The sequence below is a fragment of the Coturnix japonica genome, chromosome 1 (assembly GCF_054131305.1).
Source record: "Coturnix japonica strain WE chromosome 1, WE-NBRP24, whole genome shotgun sequence".
In the NCBI taxonomy this organism is placed as follows: Eukaryota; Metazoa; Chordata; class Aves; order Galliformes; family Phasianidae; genus Coturnix; species Coturnix japonica.
The window spans coordinates 53,414,780-53,430,773 of NC_140663.1; the positions used below are offsets into that span (position 1 = coordinate 53,414,780).

Below are 15,994 nucleotides of genomic sequence, written 5' to 3' on the forward strand. Positions count from 1 at the left end.
TAGCTTGGATTCAATACCCCAAACACATACAACAGAAAATCAACTCTCAAACCTTCTCTTTAGTTTTGTGCTATCTCCTCACTTGACTGAAAGCAAAACAATGTCCTGCCAGGTAATGGTGCAGCTCAGATGCATAGAGTTTTGTGTGTAACACTGCACTGACCTGTGGATTTACCAGCAAAAATACCTTAAGGAGGGATCTGTTTTAAGATTTCTTGCAGAAAAAAAAAAGGCTCCTGAGGAAGGGACATTGCACTTACTGCACTGTGTCTGGAGAACAGGAAACAATGGGCCTGTTCTCCCGAGGAGCTCTGCTATCCAGGCTGGGTTACTTACTTGGCTTCGGGGTCATACTCTGCCCAGATCCTTTTAAACTCATCTAGGTGGTGTGGTCCTAAAATGGACCAGTCCCGGGTCAGGTAATCGAAGTTATCCATTATAACAGCTACAAAAAGATTGATGATCTGCAAAAAAGGACAAAGATGACTTGGTGTATGAGATAGGTCACAGTAGACTTTACTACATTCTCAATTCAAAGTCCAGGTTTGGACTTGTATACCTAAGAGGTCATTTGGGGTGGTTTATCTCTGTTCCTGCATGTAGGCCCTACATTTTAAACAGGAAAATGCCCAAAACAGGACATCCTCAGCTGGTCAGCATTTAGCAACTGGATGGATGAGGCCCAAGTGTGCTGTAGGTGTTCAGTGAGGGCTTTTTGTTTACCTGTTGTCTTTGCCCACCAGAATGGGGTAGTGGTAGAGAACCTGGAATTTATCCTCTGTGGGTTGTGAGGCTGAGATAAAATTCCTTTCTCTTGGCCCCAGACCAACATTTAAAAAGTCTTGCTGCTGTTCACTGGGAGAGTTATGCACACTGATGCGCGCTGCAGAACATGTGCCGTCACTCTGAGCAATGCCATATTGTCAACACGGAGCAGATGCAAGTGGGGTATGTGTATTCTCACAGTCATTGCTGCTGGCAGGGGAGAAAAAACCTGCTCGGCAGCCAGAAGGAAGGTAGGAGGGAAGGTGGGAAGTGTGGCTGAGGCGTTGCTAGCCTCAGCACAGCCCACAACATGCTAATTTGGTTTTCTCATACAGGGGTAGAGGGAAGAGGGCTCCTTTGCTGTGCACAAAGAGCTGGGGTGGGAGCAGAGCAGGGAGAGGTGGGACCTGCAGGGCCCAATGAGGAACTGTCATGGTAAGAGTGCTACTGGGGAAGACCCCAGAAGGAAATTTCCCATCTTTGAAGCTATCCTGCAGTGCTGAGTCTCAGAGAGATAAAGGTCAGCCTGACCGGGGCAAGTTACAAGTGCTTTGGCCAACTCACCAGGAAGGCACAGAGCATGTAGAAGCTTATGAAGTAGAAGACAGCAAAGCTGCTGCCACAGGAGTGGTCAGCTTCAGTGGAGTTGGCCGGCTCAGACTCTGGGTCACACTTCTTGTCTGGGAGACACGCCAGCATGATTTCCTGCCAGGCCTCACCGGTGGCACACCTGGGTACAGCAAAGAGTAAGGGAAGACAGCAGTAACCCTTGATATGGAAGGGAGCTGCACATAAAAGACCTGCTGCTCTCCTGAAGTCAACTACAAGCAGGTGAGACCTATGTCTGGGATCTTACATTCTGCTGAGGTGCATGCATTACATGAAAAACCTCCATGAAAACAAAGACAGAGTTGCATTTATACCAACTCCCCATCCACCCCCTCCCTGGGCCTAGCACACCTGGCCACAGCTGGAGCAGATGATGCTCAAACAGAGCTAGGCATGGCCATGCCAAAGCATGCCTGGGTCTTCATCACCCTTTCCCTGCTAAAACAAGCTGGAGTCATATTGACTTGCTTTGAAAGGAGGAGGAGTTTGTGATGAGTATCATGGTGTGAAAGAACTGAACAGCTGTCTGCCATTCTTTTGAGCAGGAGGAGCTGCTTCCCTCCCTGGGCACTGAGTTCTGACCAGTGGCAGGTGGCAGAGCATGAGGCTTAGCAGAGCGGTCATTTCATCTGGCATAGATCCTAGGTTCTCTCGCCAAGGGACAGCATGTTTCTACTCACCTTGTGCACATGACGTGTTGGAAGGAGATAAACTGTGCCCAAGAGCAGAGAAATCACACTCCCGGACTGACACAATCCAGAGCTGTCAGACACCCACCTGAAAAGCAGCAGCACCGCTTGGGGGAAGGTCTGGAAGTTGTTGTTGCGGTTGATTTCTGTGGTATCATTCAGCGCAATCTTACCAAATACCTGGCAGAAAGCAGAGGTCTTTTCAGGTTAGCTTCATAAAACCCCCAAACCTCCTGTTACCCGCAGCTTTTGGCCCCCTCCTTGACTCTGGAGAGCTGACATTTAACAGAATCTGCCCTTCTCTCAAACATTTCCACTGGTCTTTTATATTTGCCGTTGCTTCTCTTGCTTGTACTTAAGTACCAGAATAGCACTCATATTAAACAAGATATACTTATTTATTTCATATACTGTGAATAGGTGATATAGGGTCTTATGTTAACAGGCACTCATATGGGGTGTTCCATGAGGTTCCAAGTCTATGAAGTGCTTTGCATCTTCCCCAAACAGTGTAAAGTAGGTTAAGTCTGGAAATTATCCAGATGCCTGCCCTCCTGGTAACCATGCTTGTCACCAGGAGGTGTCTCAGGACCCTTCAGAATGCAGCACTGTGAAGATGATGACTGGATTTTTCCAGAGAAAAAGGGAATGGAGCAGTGGAAGCACCTAACAGAAGTACACAAGAGGTGTATGACAGGGAAGATTTAGCTTAAAAGCCTCATGATGTAAATGAAAGCAGTGGCTCCTTAAGACAGAAATGAAACAGACCAGTGTATTGTGTGCAAACTCTGCTTGCTATTTCAAACTCCTTGGGGCTCTTCATGCACCTGAGCTGCTCCAAATTATAACGGTGATCTGGTAGCCCTTAGAACCATAAAGGATGGCTGACAGCTTCCCCCCATGCCCGGCCGACCATCACTGTACCAGTTCATTCGTTCAGCTGCAGCATGAAGCCTGAAACACTTGGTGCAGCTTTTAGGAGCCCACTGCCAGATGCCAAGTCCCTGGTGCAGGACAGTTCCAGGCTTCTTTGAGAAAGTCTGACACTTTTGTACCCATGGGCACTGGGACCAAGAGCCTGACAAACCCTGCTTGGCAGCAAGGTCTGCACAGCACTGTCGGCCAGGACTATTTATTGCCCATTGATAGCAGCATGGCAGAGGCCTCAAGGGCTGAGGGCTGCAATCTCACAGCCAAGATGAGCAGCAGGAACAGAGCAACTCTGAGAGAACACGGAGCTCCTTTCCAAGCACATATCGCTGATAATTAACACCCTGAGACGTGCAGGGACAATGACAGAAAGGCTGTGCCAGAGGGGAGGAGGGCCTGCTCATGGCAGCCTTTCTGCAGGGGACCCTGGTGGATGCACAGGCCTGGGGACAGCCCCGGCTGTCCCTATGCTGTGGGTGGCAGTGACAGCCCCAGCTGTGCTGAGGAGGAGCAGGAGAACAGCTTAAATACTCAGAGGCAGCTTGAGCTGAGGCAGCCCATATTTTTTGTTTCAGGCAAGCGTAGGCAAGGGAACTTCCCATGCTGGAAGCTTGATTTTTCCGCTCTTCCCAGCAGCTTCACTCACACATGATGCACCAGCATCAGCTTCCACGGCAGCTTTGCATGGATCAGCTGTGAAAAGCTGCAGGTAGATGCTCTTCTCCCACAGCCTGTGCCTCCCACACCATTATAGCAGCGGCTGCCTCTGTCAGCATCAGTCTGTGTTCTTCCATTTGTCCACATCAGATAGCAAGGCTTGAATGTTATGCTCCTAGTCAGGTAAGTAGCACAGATAATGAGGTAAGTCTTGTTTAGGTGGGGAATTCTTCCATTTTCTTCAGATTTTGTGCCTGTAGGCTTTAAGGAAGCCGCTCAGTGGAGTGAGGAAGGATTCTCCTCACTATGGGTCCCTGAGTGTAAGAGAACTCTACCTGTCAGAGGGTTCAAGAGAGCAGTACATGAAATGTCTGAAATGCCTCTGTGACAAAAAGTGATGGTAGCAGGTCAGGAGGCTAAAAGCAAAGAGGGCAAAAGAGAGGAGCTTTCTTTTCTATTGAAAAGTAGGAGGACAGAAAGATTTCCAGTAATCTAGATCAAAAGAGAAACGTACGATCTTCAGGCTGCTGAGATGATTAAAACAGAGGCATGAATGTTTGCTAAGGATTAAACAGACAACCTAGAACTAGCTGACAGAAGAGGGAATACAATTACAGAATAATCTATCTAGCCCTGGCAGTGCCATGATCATCACAAGCCCCATCTGGTTAGGTGCAGGGAAGCCATTTCTAATGCTTTATGTAGCTACAAAATGTAGCGTAATACTCTCAAGTGATTTTCTGTTTAGCACAGGTAATCCTGTAAAGATCTTGTCCATTTCAGCTAGTTAGGCATTAAAGGCAAAACTGACACATTTAAAGTATCAGCCCAGTATATTAAATGACAGCTGTAATTGCTGGAAGCAATAAAGATAATCTATGATAATTGAAGATATGCTTGGCTTTATTTTTCATACTGGGGGAGGGGGAATGGAGCCTGTGAAAAGATGTGATTATAGTAACAGGAAACAAATTAAAATAAGGTCAGAAAGGTGAGATTAATTTTGTTACAAATTCTGCCTGCATTGTGAAACCAAGAAGCCTGTCGTGGTTAAAGACCTCTGGAAGTAATTATGCCTTGCCTTTCTATGCTATGGTCTCTGGTCCCAGATGGCCAACGTGTCTGAGATCTTTGATTAACATAGAAGAGGAAAGTGAAGCTTAGTTTGAAAAGCACAGCAAATGAGGTTGGGACTGTCACAGACTGTGCCTCTATCACATGCTGTCTTCAATGGTCTGTATGCAACATCAGTTTCTTGCACAGATGAATGCTCAGGCTGGATCCAAGTTCATCTTGCAAGCTGAATAGGATATTGTATCGATGCAGCTTCCTGAAGAACTGGCACAAACACAGAGTTGGTACATTGGTTCTGATCCCATATTTGACTTCACGGTGTAAATCAAAAGCTGCTCTTTACGAGCCAGTGGAGTTAGGCCAGCATGAAAGTGAAGGGAGAGAAAAATAGGGCTTGCTCAGTGCAGCATGGCCATGAGCCCACTGAAACAACTCTTTTGAGCCAATGAGCAAGGCAATAATTCACCTTTGCCAGAGCTTCTGGGTATTCCTTTGGGAGAATGGAGGGCTGGCACATCCCTTTTATTGATTTTATATTGTGTTTTATCATTAAATGGGTCTTTTTTTTTTTTTTTTTTTTTTTTTTGTGTTGCTGGAGTGGGAAGTGCATAGGCGCAGACAATGCTTTCCAATCAAAGTTAGCTGTCTTCTTACCTTGCCTGGGGAAAATATTCATGTAACCCTACAGCTACACTAGTTGACCTAGTGACCTTACAGGTCAGTCCCCAAACCTCTAAGAGAAGAAGAAAGATGCAGTTGAGCTCATTAGCATGACTTACCTGCATCCCGATGACAGCGTAGATGAAGAACAGCATCACTATTAGAAGAGCCACATAGGGGAGAGCCTAGAAACGAGACAAAAAAGAGATGTGTCTCCACCGTGCCTGGCACACTGGAAGCGCTCCATGCCACCGGCTTGGGAACATCGTGCAGAGGCTGTAACTCGCCAGGTGGCCACTAGATGCCGGCATAGGCTCACACTTGCCACCCTTGTTCCCTCCCAGCCCAGCCGGGCTCTGACTCCGCTCCCTCTCGGGATGCTGCAGCTCTGCCCCTTTTGAGCCAGCCCTGCCCTTGGCTGAGCGGGGGGAAGCCAGGGCATAAACAATCTCCACATCTGTCAAATGGCAGGAGAAAACTACTGTAACCGGTATTGTTCTGCCCCGAATGGCAATGTCCTCTAACATTTATTTATTTATTTATTTCTAGGATCCAGTTTGGTGTAATCAAAAATGCAGCAGCTGCCCAGACCCCAACTTCAAGGTCTCTCCTACAATGGCCGATCCCATCCTAAGTACATAAAGCAGCCAGAGCTTTGTTCTCGGCTCAGTATTAGGTGTCTGTGATGGTGTCTGCCATGCCCTACTTGTCAGTGATCTGCTGCTGAAGAGGAAATGCAGAGCCCTGATATGCAGAGCTGCCTGGTAAGGAAGAGGCCTATGTAATCAGCAGTGTATCGAGTGCTCTTGGTTTCCTCCACCACAAGCAGGAATCAAGGGCACAGCTCAGGGTCTCACAGTCTTGGGTCTTTGAGGCACTTTCTACTCTGTTGCTTTTGAAATATGTAGTGCTCAGGCCAGAGATTTCCAGACCTTACTTCAAAGGCAACAGGCAGACGTATTTATCCTGAAAATGTCAGTACAGCTGCTGGTCAGGATTTTGAACACCTCATTTTATGGGGTATAAAAAGCCTACAACATTCTTATTATTTTTTAACATGAAACTATTTATACATTTCAAGTTTAGGCCACAATTCAGCAGGGCTCACTCCTACAGGAAGAACTGAGGATTTTTCACTGACCTCCATGGGGATCTGATGAAGACCTACAGAAATAATCTCAAAGAGATCTGAATGTTAAAACAGCTATAAGTTAAGCCTTTGAACACCTGTAACCATCACCTTGAGGCTAGAGACAGATATCTCTGTGCTTGACGGCGGTCAGACAAATCTGTGTGATCACCCCACAGTGCCATTGGAGATACAATGGCTCAGAATGGGGGTCCCCACATGCTGGGATCACTTGGCTGGGATTTGATTCAAATAAGACCTCAGAAGAACTCCCAGGAGAGTTGTCCAGATAGGGTTCCACGGGCATAACCTTACCAGTTCCATCTTTCCGTCTTCCCACCTGGCCCTTAACCTTTTTCCACGTTCTTTTGCTCAGCGCATTGACGCACCTTCCCACATCTCTGCCCATTACTCCCCATGGGAATTCCCTGTCTCCCATATTCCGCACCCCTGTCTCTGTCCTCCCCCAGCTCTGTTTGTCCCTGGATTTACCACTTTGTCCTTCTGCTTCCCACGGCCTCGCCTTGCCCTCAGCACCCCTCTCGCTTCCTACTCCTCCCACCCACCAGCTTGCTCTCTGCTTCTATCTCTGCTGGCGGAAACCCTGCAGAGCATTTTCCCACCAGGCACTCCTCTGACCAGTGCCCTGGGCTATATATACAGCACCATACGCACAGGGCGCACCGTGGTCATGACGGGATCTGAAGTCCTGCATGAGTTTGCTGCTTTTGAGGCTGCCCCGTGTGAACAACAGCACTTCCTGGAAGCATGTGGGGACACGGGGAAGAGCTTGTGCCAGACAAAATCTGCAGGGATCCCAGACTGTGATGGTGGGAGTGGCTGAGCTGGGAGCTCTGCGCAGTGCCTATTCTTAGCTATAAAGTAGTTACAAGAGGAGGAGCTCCAAGCAGAGAATACTACGTATATAGTAATTATAAACAGCTAAGGGCTTTAAAGGAGAAAGAAACTTGTCCAGTGTTTTTTTTTTTTTTTTTAATCCTTTTTCTTTCATTTTTTATTCTTTTTTTCCTGCTGTGGAAGATACCTCCCCTGATACTTTCTCCCATCACCCTTCAACCCTGTCTAAAAGTGACTCTCCAGTCACAGAGGTCTGAAGGTCACTGAAGCACCAGGCACTCCCTTTCCCATCCACGCCATCCTCTCCAGCCAAGAGCCCTGGCACACTGAGCCCAGGGTAAGAGCAAGCTACTATAAAGGAGGCTGGAGGAGCATGGAGGCAAGGGGTGGGCAACCAGGAACTGCAAAAGTGTGACTGTTCTATCCAACAGGGACACTGAGCAGTGCCAAGAGAACCTCATTCTCATGCATGCAGATAAAATGGTTCCCACTGGAGCAGCTCAACCTGATGCTTTCTCCAGCTCTGCCCCAGCTACGAGACAGGTTGTGCTGGCCTACCATGTCCACATCAAGCACTCACAGAAGGCAGGAACATGCCATGCCATTCATCTCTGGCAAATGTTTTTCTATGCTGTATTAGCAGCTGTGTCAGAAGCTGTTTTTCTAGCAATAAGCTCTCTCTTGGTGTTTGTTTCACCACCAGGGGTGACAATTCTTAACCTGTCTGGTCTCCTTTGCCTCTACTCTCTCCTCTGGTATTTCACCTACCACCGAAATGCACCTGTCTGCAGGGTGAAAGCAGCAGTGATTCAATGACTTGTCACTGTTAACAAGGCCAAAGGGTTAGGGCCGAAAAGGTGAAATTCTTTCTGGATGTAAGCATGGTAGGCCACACCCTTAATATTCACTGGAATCTTCAGAACAAGGCTCAAGGGAAATTTAATTAAGACCCTTGCCTTCCCCTGAGAGTTTCACTTAAAGCAACAGTTATAAAATACAGCTAAAATTGGGGGAAAAAAAATAATAAAAATTGAACTGTTACAGACAGACAGTAATTGAGTTGAAGAGAACCATCAAGGCGGTTCAGGAAGGTCTCAAGCAATTACTCATGCTTTAAAGATGAAACTCATACCCAAGCAGCCATTCACTGCAAGCCCCGTTTGCCTGAGGCTCCTCTATGCCATATGCTGCCTGTGCGCGCAGCTCTGATGAGCATCCTTTGGCTCAGGCAGTGGGGGTGAAACCCACCCCATGGGGCAGCTAAGGGGAAAAAACAGAAGGTCTATGTCCTATAGAAATAAGTGAAGGAATACCTGGAAGGACTTGATGAAGGTCCAAAGCAGTGTCCGGATGCCCTCCCCTCGGCTCAGGAGCTTCACAAGACGCATCACGCGGAAGAGTCGGAAGAAGGTGATTGAGATGCGAGAGTTTTCCTCTGCGTTCTGGAAGCCATTGTCACAGAGGCAGGAGTTACAACAGCACGAGAGAAACAAGGGCCCTGGGCCACAGAGCACGCTATGCTGAGAGCTCACTGCACTGTTCCTTATCCTGGTAATGCTCCCTGGGCTTGCAGTACCCCGGCACACCATGGATGGGCCTTCTCTCCCATGGTGGTGAGGCTATCTACGAGGCTTCCTATGCCATTAGCCTCCTCTTTCAGCTTGCCTGGACTTTAGGGATCAGTGACTGATGATGCTCCCCTCATTACATTCCCTCTAACAGCGCAAGGATGCAATTCTCCTGTGACATTTTACTGGAGAAGAGAAATACTTCCTCTATGGATCCAACTCAGATGGTTGATCCCAGTGAGCCTTTCAGCCAGCAGCTCTATGGAGTGCTGTGGGCACCGGCCACGTGCCATTTGCTCTGCTGGGAAACATCAGGTCCCAGGTCTGCTCTGAGGTCCAGAACTGTGTGCTAGCACTACGCATATCAATGGTGGCCCTGCTGCGGCCATGCTGCTGGGGCTGAGCTGCACTTGCTGCTCTGCATTTGGGCCTTGTGCATTTCTCATGACCCTGTTGTACTTCCCACAGTCTGTGATCTGCCTTTTTGCTTTCCATTTTTTTTTTTTTAAATGTTTTATTTTGGCTTCTCTGCTACTGTTCAAGTGTGCAGTGCTTTTAAATAGCCTTTTTTTTTTTTTTTTTTCTTCCTCTTTTTCCTGGCCCATTTCTTTTTTCTCACAGTATCTTTATCCCTAAGCATTTTCCCCTGGGCCCATAATGGACTCTAACATTCCTAAGACTTCACACATGTGAAGGCAATCTCCGTCTGACTGCCCAGATACCAGCAGGCTCACCTGTGGAGGCCCTGCTGCATAGCTCAAGGCAAAGCACTGCAATGTTTCCCGGCTCATTAAGCCCCCAAAATACTGCACACAGACTGCTGAGCTCCTGGTTCCGCCAGAAGCACTGTGGGAATGTAACCTCCTGCCACGTATAGAAATAACAGTCACCCCGCCACCTGGTTTGCAATGAAAGGCTTAGAGACCCCTTTTCTGTCCACACCTAGCCTGCAAAGTTGGAGTCTAAACACCAAAAGAGCAACATTTTGGAGGAAGAAACAGTGCAGATCACCCTCGCTGTTAACTACTCATCACTGTGTAAACCAAGAGAGAACAGACCCTTGGGATTTCCTGTCACAAGGCAGCAAAAGCTGCATCTGTCTCTATTTCTGACAAAACCCGAGGCAAAGAAACCTCTCATATATGCATTTCTGGGATTAAAACTCCAGATGTGCAGATGAAGATGCTGTGAGCATCTCCTGTTTCCCACCTGGGACGTGTTGGTTTGTGTTTGGCTTCATCTGCCCGGCTGCCTCTCAGCCCTGTCTGCTGCTGTGTGCCTGCAGTGCCTCAGGACTGCAGTACAGCTGCAGTCTGTCTGTCTATCCATGTGAATCACCAGTGGGTATTTTGGGCAGCCTCCTCCAGTCTGCAGTAAAGGCTGATGCTGGCTGCCCACGCAGTAACAGGGTGAAAAAGATGGGGGGAATAGGCTGTGCCATGGAAATGGCTGAGCGCTCCCTAAATCTCACCATTCCTGTGTTCTGACTTGAGCAACAGCCTGAGGGCTTCACTGAATTGGAGGGAATGGCTCTAATGTGAAGGAGGGAATAGAGCTGCCAAGAAATCAAAAACCTTGGCACTGAATGCATTCAGAACTACAGTCCTGGAGGGCTAGCTGTAGGGTTGTGTGAATCCCCCAGTTCTACAGAAGCCCTATGGCCTCCTCTTCACTTTCCCTAAGGAGCTAAATTCCAGTACTACCTAAAGAGAATTGGGCTTTCAATTTCAAAGTAGTGTGGACATCACTACTGCTGTGGTTGTGACAAAAAAAAAGAGAAAAGGTTTTCTCATTCTATCTGCTGCTACTGCTCCTTCTGGTCCTGGCCCTTTGGATGGCAGCATGATGGGACATAGGTCTAGACAGACACTGCTTTGTCTTTTCTTGTTGAGAGGAGGCAGGGGATGAAAGCAGAAAACTGTCCCTGCCCTCCTTAGGTCCTAAGGTAGAGAAGGTCTGAAAAGTGGACAGTGTGGAACAAATGCAGAAGAACTTTATGGTAAGGGTGACAGAGCACTGGAACAGGCTGCCCAGAGAGTCTGTAGAGTCTCCTTCTATGGAGATATTCCAGACCCATCTGGACCTCTACCTGTGCAACCTATTGTAGGGTACTGCTTTAGGAGGGGGGATGCACTCGATGATTGCTTGAGGACACTTCCAACCTTGCAATTCTGTGACTCTCTGAAATTCACCCCTGACACAGATCTCTGTAACTCAGTGACATCAAAGCACTCAGCCAAAATCAATCAGTGATGCCTCAGGAGATTATGGCCATTTTGAAACAAGGCGGCTGCACATTAGCATGCAGTGTCTGAGTAGACTTCTTACTCTTTCCTAGCAGCCATCCAGACTTTTGAAGGCACCACTGAATGTGCACCATTGCATGGTTTATTCTTATTTGCACATACTACAAACTCATATGTTACAGCAACGATACCTCACTAAAGAGCTTCAGAGTCTCGCTTGTTTCCAGTTTGTAAAATTGGACATGAAATCTCATGGCAAACTCATCACGTTGGTAGTGATGTAGTTCACTGCTAACAAGAAATCTGAACAGGTCGTGTTCTCTCTCAGTGATTCATTAGAAGGCAGAACGACAGTTAACTTGACCAAAGGAAAGCTCAGGATGCACAAGAAATACACATGTGCAGCATATTCACAGCTCATGTGAACACCAGACTCACACCAATACACAACATGGCAGCTTCATGCACAAATAACTAGGCTGGGCTTGGAGAGAGAACTTGTGATCAGGGGAAAGAGAATAAAGGAGTGTGTTAGAAAGAGTGTCACAGAAGCTGGGAGGGTGGTCTGTATTTTCGGTCTTACCATAGAGGAAGAGCATTGGGTATTTTCAGCTGGCTTTAAAGAAAGGCAGACAGAAATAAGCTGTAATAAGTCTTCAATCAAGAGCCCTAGTAAACTAGGTCTTGGCTAACACAGGAGCAACAAAATGGCAGAAGAGGGCAAAAAAGAGTGTGAAAGTAATGCACAAGAGGCTGGGCTCATTCCTTAGGATGTCCAGGATCAAAGCTGGCCTGTGGCAGAAGTAGGTACAGCTCCCATTGAATTCAACGATGTGAGCTGTATCCACTAACACCACATGTAAATTTGACCTGTTGTTTTCTCAGTGCTAGACATCCCGGAATCCAGGCAGGTGAGTTATAGATATTATTAAAATGTTTATTGCATCACCACAGCCAAGTTGGGTACAAGGCTAGATTCAGTTCCTCAGCCCAAATCCAGCAATGACTGCATAGGGAGCAGCCAGCTTCTAGTGCATCAGTCTAACTGTAAATCCACAACACCCCAGCGCTAAAGCAAAGTTATCTATTTATATACCCCCATTCCCCTACACATAGTTCTGGATGATTATATGGTTCTTGCTAAGAAAATGGGCTGGGACAGTGCAATCAGCTTTTGACAACCCTAAATGCCCACTGCCAGCTGTGGAAAGCAGATTGGTAAGGCTGGTTAGCTTGCTCTACCCTTCATCCACCTCACAGCAAATCTCCAGGACCCACTGGATGCGCCCTTTGAGGCCAAGCTCAGCTGAGCTGAACCCCAATCCTCCCTGGAAGAGCATAGTTGCTGCAAACACTTTCTGACACTCCTTGATGAACTCCTGGGGTCATTTCCAATACTGAAAGCAATTCTAAAAAACGCCCAAGGCAGCAAATACCCTTATGTGTGAGAAGCAGAGTTAAAAATTAAATAAAGGCAATGTTATCAGGAATTCTTTGGTGCAAATGCATAACCCTTCAGATTCAAATCTCTGCCATATGCCCTATATGCCTAACCTGTCCTACGCTGCTTCCTTTAACTATGCTACCAAAGCTGAAACTGATGGACTTTCTTTGCCAATGGCAAAATTCACCTCTAGTGCCACGCAGTGTGCTCTGCTCTCCAAGGACACTGTACTAACAAAACTGTCACTGTATTACCTAAACAAATGCTGCATTTTGGATGCTCAGACTATTTGGTGATATAGGCAAATGATAAATTAAAAGGCCAAGCTATACCTGATCATGCAGTATTCTTTTGGGTTAACTTGTTGGTTTTGTAGGGACAGCTTTCATTGTTTTTTCCTCCTCTTTCACATTTGCTTGTGTTTTCAGATCACATACAGGCAAAAGTTGGTTTGAATGCCAAATAAGGGAGCAGTGCCCATGGGGACCTTTCTTACAGCCCAGGCAGAGATTTTGATTTTGTGTTGCTGGGCAAATCTCTCTTTTCCAGCAGCGCTTTTCTGTGTACCACCCACTTTCCTCCTTCTATCAGTATTGCAAATCATCTTCTCTAACAGGAGGAGCCTTATTCTGCAGGTTGCTGTACTAGACAGTATTTTGCACTTAGGTATACAGGAGCAGAATCAATCCTCAGCTTGAGAGGGGAAACAAGTACTACCATTTTCCATGGATGCCAAAGAGTCACCATATGGACCTAAGCAGGGATATCTGAGAACCTGTTGCTGTAATTTTAAAGTGTGACCATCTCTAACGATAACACAGAAAGCTATTGTTAGATCATCTCAGAATCTGTAACCTTGCAAATGATGAGAGCATGACAATTTAAGGACAAAGACAAGCACCTGGCACCTGAGAATGAAGGATTGAGGCACGATGATAGGTACTTGGAATTAAAGTCAGTGTTGAATGCCCAGTCGAAGAGGACAAGATTTCATTTCTGCATATCTCAGAACAATGTATAACAGCTGTTTATTATCTTTGAAGGAGGTTTTGGATAAGCAGCACCGTGTAACAAAAGGCAGCCTTGGCTGTACTCTCTTGAAGCCATCTCCTCCTCTACTTAAGGTCTAACCTGCAAAGAAACTTTGCTCTATTGTACACTGCTCTTGTCATTTGGGGGACAAGTACTATGCACATAACTGAATCAGAAAGGGGAACAACAATAACAGCGAGATCAGCCAAGAGATGACGTTTCGAGCAACTTCCATCACACAGAAAAAAGACCTCAAGTATAAGTCACAAGCAAGTCCAGAGACACAGTGAGTGATACAAAAAGGAATCTGCAGGTTAAGAGGGGCAAGAGATAAATCTGAGGCAGGGGATAATGCACTGAACTGAATGGGCTATTCCTTTTATTGTTATTATTTTTTAAATTTATTCTCTATGTTAACATATTTTAAAAGGTATCAGATGTCAAGGAGCAGAAAAGGTCAAAAAAACAGAGAAGCAGGTATTGGAAATCAACATAAAGGTTCGGTAGGATAAGGACTGAGAGATCCCTGATACATCTGGAAAATTCCTCAGAATTTTGCTGCCCGTATGTATGTTATTTTAACCATTTTCAGTGCATGTCAGAGCATACATGGAAACACTGCTTGAGCTGCTGCTCACCTGTACACATCCTTAAAGCTCCTGGGAGCACAAAAATAAAAGCACAGCTTGCACCCATTGTGATTCAAGATCCCAGATAAGAAGGTTCCCAGGAAGGAAGGCATGTGCACTCAATGGAGAAATACTTAACATCTCAGAGAACACAACTCAGAACATGGTAACTGTTCTGTCTTCCTGCCAGTCCTGTTCTCTGGTTAACCAGTGCTGCTCCACCTGGGTAGGTGGGAGTGGGCCTGAATCTCCTGAACATACACAATGACTCACATTTGAGTCATATCTGATCATGTCACCAAGTTAAGGAGATACTGCTTGTAAGAGGAACGTTATGTTTAGGGGCTTTCCAGATGCTGAATCCAACATGCTTTGTAAACTAGGAGAGGATAAAATCTGCATACTGGAAGAACCAGTTTCAGTGTTTTAAGGGATACATATAACAGCCAATATTGTACTACAAAATACTGCACATCTTGAAATTCTGAAAGTTTCTGAGAGAGGACGACTTGGCCTCTCTCAAAAAGAGAAGCCTCTCCTTTACAGAGGAGCTGTAAAGACAGAAGCCAAAAAGTGAGCAAAAAGACTAAAGGCCTTACACCATCATGGCAGTATTGAAGACCCTTGAAAGAGCCCTAGCTTAGAATCTTTTTTGATACACAGAGACTTAGAAGAAAATAATAAGGCAAGCTAATAAATTCAAATGAAAGTTTCAGTAGGAAAATCCCAAGAGGAGGCATCAATCCCTCCTTGCTCCTGTGCAACACCAGAGACAGAGGACAACGCTGAGAGGTTTGAGCCACCTGATTATTTTTGGCTGGTTTTCTGACAGCTACAAGGGTAGCAGAGAAATTAGCACCTAGAAACAGGCTAACTCCATTAGAATCATGCATCATATAGAGAATTAATAAATCCATGAAGGCTCCATAACTCATGACAGTATGAGCAGGTGGCATTCCCATGACTGGTACTGTTGATGGTCGTCAATTCATACACTGTAGAATACACTGAAGCCACTTGCTTTTTATTACTTATTCCAGGAAGGATTCCTCTGAGAATCTGTACTGCAGAGTTCACCTGAGCTGGCAGCAGTGCTGTGTAATTCATTTGCAGTTCCAGAATATTGGTCTTCTTGAGCTCAAGGCTTGTATTCTGAAGTCCTCCAAGACTGTGGTCTACTTCAGCCACACTGCATCTGTAACGTTCTTAGGCACAAAATGATGGTAGAAAGAGAAATTCTGGGAAAATTACCTCGCTGTACAAATATAATTAAGATTCAGAAGGGAATTAAATTAAAAGTAGTTTCACTGGGGATACCCGGTGGGAAACAGCGCTTTGATTTTGTTGCTACAGCAGGGTAGAAAGAACTAAAGGATTGTTTCAGCTTGTTGGCTGCTTAAGTCTTGACTGGCTGTAGAGATCACAAGTAAGGCAGCTGCAAGCCAATAGCACCACTGTTCTGGAGATTTTTATTGCACACGTTGGTCACACACAAGCTGAGACATGGTCTAAGATGACACAAGCTTCAGGAAGACCAAGAGTTTAGTAGGCAATAGGAGAAGATCTAGAATTTATCATTGCCATGGAGATGTGGTTAGAGCCATGCCACTGGAGTTTCTCTTGTGTCTGTAGTGTCAAAAAGCCGAAAGACTGGAGGAAGCTGAGTAACACATGTCCTTGTGCAGGGAGAGGAAAAGTCAGGGT

At 46.2% G+C, this 15,994-nt stretch overlaps 1 protein-coding gene across 35 annotated transcripts in view; it reads right to left on the minus strand.

Moving 5' to 3' along the window:
* The window catches only part of CACNA1C (calcium voltage-gated channel subunit alpha1 C), a 449,097-nt gene that overhangs the window by 19,823 nt on the left and 413,280 nt on the right, over nt 1-15,994 (minus strand). For 28 of the 35 annotated variants that reach the window (XM_085540241.1, XM_085540190.1, XM_085540210.1 and 25 more), the window contains 6 exons: nt 11,769-11,801; nt 8,685-8,813; nt 5,504-5,569; nt 2,152-2,243; nt 1,330-1,495; nt 337-464 (listed from right to left, as the gene is read on the minus strand). In XM_085540241.1, coding sequence (XP_085396367.1) covers nt 337-464; nt 1,330-1,495; nt 2,152-2,243; nt 5,504-5,569; nt 8,685-8,813; nt 11,769-11,801 — 614 coding nt within the window. The remainder of the gene's footprint in view (nt 1-336; nt 465-1,329; nt 1,496-2,151; nt 2,244-5,503; nt 5,570-8,684; nt 8,814-11,768; nt 11,802-15,994) is intronic. The other 7 variants (XM_085540251.1, XM_085540245.1, XM_085540277.1 and 4 more) reach the window with 1 other exon arrangement.